This window comes from Episyrphus balteatus, chromosome 2 (assembly GCF_945859705.1).
Source record: "Episyrphus balteatus chromosome 2, idEpiBalt1.1, whole genome shotgun sequence".
NCBI lineage: Eukaryota > Metazoa > Arthropoda > Insecta > Diptera > Syrphidae > Episyrphus > Episyrphus balteatus.
Genome location: NC_079135.1, coordinates 30,057,724 through 30,064,402, shown reverse-complemented (window position 1 = coordinate 30,064,402; position 6,679 = coordinate 30,057,724). Strand labels below are relative to the sequence as shown.

At 33.6% G+C, this 6,679-nt stretch overlaps 1 protein-coding gene across 1 annotated transcript; it reads left to right on the top strand.

The window, feature by feature from the left end:
- The first annotated feature begins 545 nt into the window (after nt 1–545).
- On the top strand, nt 546–4,375 carry LOC129910003 (protein hairy). The gene is made up of 3 exons (XM_055987218.1): nt 546–1,089; nt 2,309–2,404; nt 2,810–4,375. Exons 1-3 carry the CDS (start codon nt 991–993, stop codon nt 3,716–3,718), a joined length of 1,104 nt encoding a protein of 367 aa, XP_055843193.1. The 5' UTR covers nt 546–990; the 3' UTR covers nt 3,719–4,375.
- The last annotated feature ends 2,304 nt before the right edge of the window (nt 4,376–6,679 follow it).

Here is a 6,679-nt window from a genome sequence, read left to right as displayed (position 1 = left end):
AAGGCAAACAAATCTTACCACCCTTACCTTACACACACTCATACATTTCCAAAGCGATCAATCTCATAGATACACACAAACACGATCGCCAAACAACCTTGCCCTGTGTACTTCCACTTGCCGTTTTGCCTTGGTTGTTGCCCATGTTACGATTCAACAACCGCGTCCCCACCCTATACAGTCACGTAGTATTCCATGAATCACGCTCCACCGGACGACGACAACAACGAGAACGACTACGACGATCGACGATGACCGTCCGACGGAAAACGGAATGCCATCGCCTCGGATAAAGTGTTTATCAACAATAGCTTGCCAGCTACCGCCACCGTCATTTGCCTTAGTATTTGAGCAACAGACCGAGCGAGAGAGCGAATCAGAAGAAAAAAATCACCGCCGTCTACCTGATTGCCAATGTATGTGTGTGTTCGTGTGTTTGCAACAATACAGCTGATTACATACGAATTCGCCGTAAAAACTCGATTAAGGTTCACCACTATCTCTGTATCTGCTGCTAGTCGTGTGGCTGTTTGTTGAAGAAATCTAAATGTACTTCTCGACTCGTCGATCGACAACATTCAGTCGTATTCTGAACTTCGAACGGTAAACACAGCTCTAATTATCTTAGAGAACTTTTTTCAAAAAATAAATTATAAGAAACAAACCCGTACGTACTTATCACCGTGGTGAAGATACTTTCGCCGGCTAAAAATACAAAATATACTTTTAATATTCGGTAAATTCTGAAGAGCTCTCATTCGCTTATCGGACGCCGACTGATACACACGTCCCGTTTACCGGAATTTATATAAATAAACATACAACATACTTCAGGTGTTGATACAAAATATTTTACGTGAAATTTTGAAAAAAAAACAAAATAGTGGAACTATACCAATAAAAAATAAACAACTAGTGAAATTCTTAAGTGAAAGAAAGAAAAAAACAAAAAGTTTTGTGAATTAAAAAAATTATCAAATATTTTTCTAAATGGTTACTGGAGTTACTGCACCAACTGCAACAATGACCGCCAACATAATCGGATCTCAACCAACACTCAAGGATGCTCCAGTCAAAAGTGATCGTCGGGTATGTATTTTAGATAAAAACCACCTACCCTTGCCCACAATATCCGTTCTCGCCGTTTCGCCGCGCTATCATTTTTTTTTAAATATGGATTGGATTTTGCAAAAAATGCGTCGGTGGATCATGACATGATCATGGTGCAGCCAAATACGATGAAATCGGGGCCCACATTTGATGAGTTCTGCTGTGTGATCAACCTACAATTCAATAATATTTTCGTTTTTTACAAATACAGCCGGGCGCCCCTAAAATGGCAAAATAGCGTAGACGATCGTTGCGGTCGTCGTCGTCGCAAATATAGCAAATCGCCTGAGACCAAAACTGATCGACGCGCGTGGATATTTTACATTGTCTAATTAAACCAATTTGGCACGATTGGTTGTTTTTTTTTTTTTTTTTCTAAATTCAATTCAATGCGGATTGGATATACCCCGCAAGCACATTAGATTTATGTATGCAAGACGCGGAGGTGAAGCAAATTGTATCTCTAAATAGCCGCCTCGCTGTTGGTCGTCGTAGTCGTATGGTTGTTGACTATACAACGACGACGTCTGTGTCACCATTTAAGCTAAATTGCGCTTTTACCTGACACCGCCACTTCACAACCGTTTTCGCATTTTTGATGTGGGTAATTTTTTGGCGACGGCAATAAAAAGTGAGGGCGTTTTTTACGTAGGTAACCCCGACGTACTTTATTTGGATTGCAACTTTCCGGTGCGTTAATATGTGGGACTGAATCTTTATTTAATTTTTTTTTTTTTGGTTTGCCACTTATACCATCGGGTCAGTGGCATATTGAAAAAAATATTTGCCATAATGTTTCGCGGTCACTTTTTAGACTTTTCATGACCTTGTCTCTTTGACTCTCTTAAACGCAAAAAAAAACTAAAACACACATCAAGAATGCTGCTCCACATTCTTATTTTGAAATTTTTTGTTCTAATTTTAGTTATACCACAAGCGTGTGCAATCTATTTTCAGATTCAGATTTTTAAAGCGAAATAAAATTGACTTTTCGAATTATTTTTAGAATCCCATTGGTTTGTGCGAAAAAAAGTTTGAAAAAAATTTCCTCGATATTTGTTTGCTATTTTCGGTTTGACGGTGAAATGGTTTCTTGGATATTGTGGGGGTGCGAGATGTACCTCTTTTAATTATTTTATAAATATTTATTCTGATCTTTCAATTTTATTAATTTTTTTATTTTTTTTTTTATTTACAGTCAAATAAACCGATCATGGAAAAAAGACGACGTGCAAGGATTAATAACTGTTTAAATGAGTTGAAAACTCTCATCCTCGACGCTACTAAAAAAGACGTAAGTATTTTTAAATGAAAAAATCTTTCTCATCAAAATTTCCCAAAAAAATTAACACCCTATCACCCTTAGAACCTAAAATATCATCAATAATTCCTTATTCACCACTATTCACCACTTCAAGAAAATTTATTTACCATTTTTCACTTTGAACAAATTTTCCTCTATCAAACACCTCCAGAAATTGGCTCCATTTCACCCTTATATCCCAGTAGATCATCGATCCTTCTCTATTCACCATATTTCACCACACCATAAAAAAATTTTAAATTCCTATCATCAACCTTCCCCAAAGTTTTCCTACTTTTTCCTGCTTAAAATCCAATAGATCATCTATTATTCTTTATTCACCACACCTTGCAAATTTACTAATCATTATTTTCTCTTTTTTTTCTCTATTTACAGCCAGCGCGTCATTCAAAATTGGAAAAAGCTGACATCCTCGAAAAGACTGTCAAACATCTCCAAGAACTGCAACGCCAACAGGCCGCTTTAGCTCAGGCAGCCGACCCCAAAGTGATAAACAAATTCAAAGCCGGCTTCACTGATTGCGCCAATGAAGTCAGCCGTTTCCCCGGACTCGATCCAGTTGTCAAACGTCGCCTATTACAACATCTAAGCAATTGCATTAATGGTGTCAAATCAGAATTACATCATCATCATCGGCAACAACAACAACAATCATCTGTGGTAGTACAACAACCTCCATCCCACATGTTGCCATCACCACCCAGCTCACCCGAACAACAAGATCAGCCAATGCATCATACCTCACCAAATCCACCACCACAAATCATTCACTCCATCAATGGTGGTTACTTCCTGCCAAATGGCCTCCAAGTTATTCCAACAAAACTTCCCAATGGCAGCATTGCCCTAGTCCTCCCGCAAACAATGCCACACAACAGCAACAACAACACCAACAACAACAATCAGCCACCAATGCTCGTGCCAATTCCATCGCGTACAGCATCAACTGGATCAGCTTCGTCGCATACGTCATCCAGCTATGAGCGCACACTCTCGCCACCCACCAACATTCATTATGCGCCACCAAGTCCGGCGAATTCATATGAAGCAATGGATTGTAAGCCATCTGTCATTCATCATGGTAATTCTGCTGCTGCTGCTGCTGCACACGCTGCTGCTGCCCACCACCAACAAATGCAACAACAAATGTATCATCATCAACAACAACAACAACAACAACAACATGCCGCCCAACATCAACATTACAATCCTGAAGCGGCCCCTCTATCGTTGGTTGTGAAAAAAATCAAACAAGAAGAAGAACAACCATGGAGACCGTGGTGAATATTTTTCTCGTATTGTGTGAAGTTGTCACAAGAGGTCAGGCATATTCAAAAAACAAAATGCACAAAACCAAATAAGGTGGATACAAAAAATAATGATGCACAAAACAAAAAATACAAACAGACACACACAAAACATACAAAACACTAATACACTTATAAGACTGAAACCGAAGAGTCATGCAACTCATTTGAATAACCAAATTGAGTTGGTGGCGTATCAAATAAGGAGCTTGATTGGCATTCGCGCTCAGTGGTGTTTTTTTGGAAGCATTATACAAAATTAGAAGAAAGATAAGAAATCGTGGTGAAGCCGGATGTTGATGCTGCTGATACATACCTAAATTACTCTCGGGTGAGAGTTATTTTTTCAACTTGGAGCTGAAAAGAAGAAGAAAAAAAAAACAACTCAATCAAATTTTTCTTGTGAAAAACCGCAGTATACCTCTTCTGTGCGCGCTTAATTAGATTTTAAAGAATTAGTAGAAGTTTAAAAAAAAAAAAACAAAAATATGTAAAATTTTCTGACGTTTTCTTCGAACAAAATGTTTATATCATGAAAAATTTCATTCTCATTCTCACTCATTCTCATTCATCAATCTTCCTTATATTTTCGAGTGAAAATTAACAAAAAAAAAAACTCAAAAGAAAATATAAACGAAGTGTTATCATTACATTTGAGTTAAAATCACAAAAAAAAACATCATCAATAACTATTCCACTCAAAACTTGAGTGTTTTTTAAGATCTTGAGTAGTTTTGTTGTAAGAAAAAAAAATAAAATAAACACTCAAAAAATTGATCTACCACTCAATTTGAGTTCAACCGCTTAAACTCTTAAAAAAAAATATTTTTATTATTATTTTCACTCAATATGAGTTGAATTTTTATTTTCCTCACAAATCACTCAATATCATCATCATCATTATTGCTCATCAGATCAAATCTCAATGAAACAAGAGTCTCTCTTTCAGTAATTACAACAACAAAAAATCACTCAATATTCATCTTACACAAAATCACTCAAACTAAAAACAAAAAAAAAGAACTCTTCAGAAAGGCAAGAATCACTCTACCTCAAACATAAAAAAACATACTATATTAAGCTCTGTGAAAAAAAAACATGTATATTGTATAGGTACAAATTGCTGTGAATGTATTATATGCAATTTAAAATTGAATTTAATGCACAAGTCATGTAAATAATTAGTAAAAAAAAAAAAATATTGAAAAAATTAACATTCATTAAATAAAAAAAAAATCCCTTAAATTTAAGTTAAACTAAAAAAAAAAAAAAACTTATAAATTGTAAAAAATTAAAAATGAGTAATATTGACAATGAAATCATTCAAGTCTTCCACTAGCACTAAACAATAATAAGAAAATATTTAATATATTGACAAACTTCATATTGATGGGTCTCAATCAATATTTATTAAAAATTGTATATAAAATATTTTACATAATAATTAATATTAATTATTTTTAATAAAATTTTAATTTAATATTATTTTTTATAAATGTCTGTATATGAAAAAAATTAACTTTAAGTTATTTAATTTAAAAAAAAAAATTAAGAAGAAAAGAAAAAAAAAACTAAAAAATAAAAAAAACTAAAATTAATTTCCACATAAAAATCTTTTGTCTTTATTTGTTCTTCTGTTTATCTTATTCGATGGGTTTGTTTTCTTGAGATTGCAGATAAAATTTGACAGCAAAGATAGTGACAAACTGATTTGAGGTGTTTGACAAAAAAAACACTCAAAATACTCGTTTTTTTTACGTGACATGCTCACCTTATTTTGGGGACACGTGATTCATTTTTTCATTTTTTCGTCGTCGGTCTTGTCGATTGGAATTGTGTTGAAGGTTGTGTTGTAGTTGTTGTTTGTTTAAATAGTTTTGAGTAAAAAGTTCATAGAAGTTCATTTTGATGGTCGATATGCGGTGATGTTTTTTTTTTTTTTAGAATTTTTTTTTTGAATGATGATCTGAATTTCCACGTAACATTAACACTATTCGACCTTCAGATGAGCGATGGTATAAAAATTTGTCAAAAAAAGTATTTGGAATTCATTCTAGACGACAAGGTCGTTATATAATCAACAAACAAACAAAATACAAAAAACACTCATACACAAACATGTATAAGAGTGTTTTTTGTTGTTTTTTTTTTTATTGCACACGGTTAGGTGTTTGTTCTAAAAATGGCTCAGAACAAAATAAAAAAATCAACAAAAAATATGGCAAAAAGTAAAAAAGATTTGATAAGATAATAGGGGGGTGACCCAATAAGCACTTTGGTTGCGGTGTGTTACTAGCTGGTTTAAGGTGGTGAAAATGATTGTCAGAATACGTCAGAAAAAAAGATTCTTTTTTTGTTTGTTTGTTTGCTGTTTTTTTTTTTTTGTGTTCAGGGTCCACAAAAATAATCATACATATATATAAATATGGGCGGAAAGTTTTTTGAAGAACTATTTTTAGATAATTTTTGACTTTATCAGATTTATATTATTGGTTACTTGAAAAACAATTCCATTGAACAGTTTGAGTACTAGTTAGTATATTTGATGGCAAACATGATAATAAATTTTGTGTTATTTTTACTTTTATTAATTTGTTTTCTATCTTTTGATTACGCACGACCATTTATTATTACTGACCGATGAAAACACTCTAGAGTAGGGTGCATATAGAGAAATTGTGATAAGAATTTGTGAACAAATGAATGGTGCACGTGAGGAGTGTAACGTTTAGCAATATATAATAAATGTTTTGATTATAAAGAAAAATGACCAATTTGTTTGTTTGTTGTGTTGTTTTAAAGAGGGAGTAGCCAAAGGTCGTTTATTTCACAATTTTAATGCAGAAAATGAAATAAACGTGTTTGATTTTCTGAAAATCAAGTTTAGTTTTTGTTGATAAGGTAGTATAAAAATAGGGACGTCATAGATAGGTATCTA

What these genes read in the sequence shown, in the direction of transcription:
- LOC129910003 (XM_055987218.1), top strand. Translation starts at nt 991, where the DNA reads ATGGTTACTGGAGTTACTGCACCAACTGCAACAATGACCGCCAACATA. An exon ending in CAGTCAAAAGTGATCGTCGG is followed by an intron (nt 1,090 to 2,308) that starts GTATGTATTTTA and finishes TTTTATTTACAG; the next exon opens with TCAAATAAACCGATCATGGA. An exon ending in TCGACGCTACTAAAAAAGAC is followed by an intron (nt 2,405 to 2,809) that starts GTAAGTATTTTT and finishes CTCTATTTACAG; the next exon opens with CCAGCGCGTCATTCAAAATT.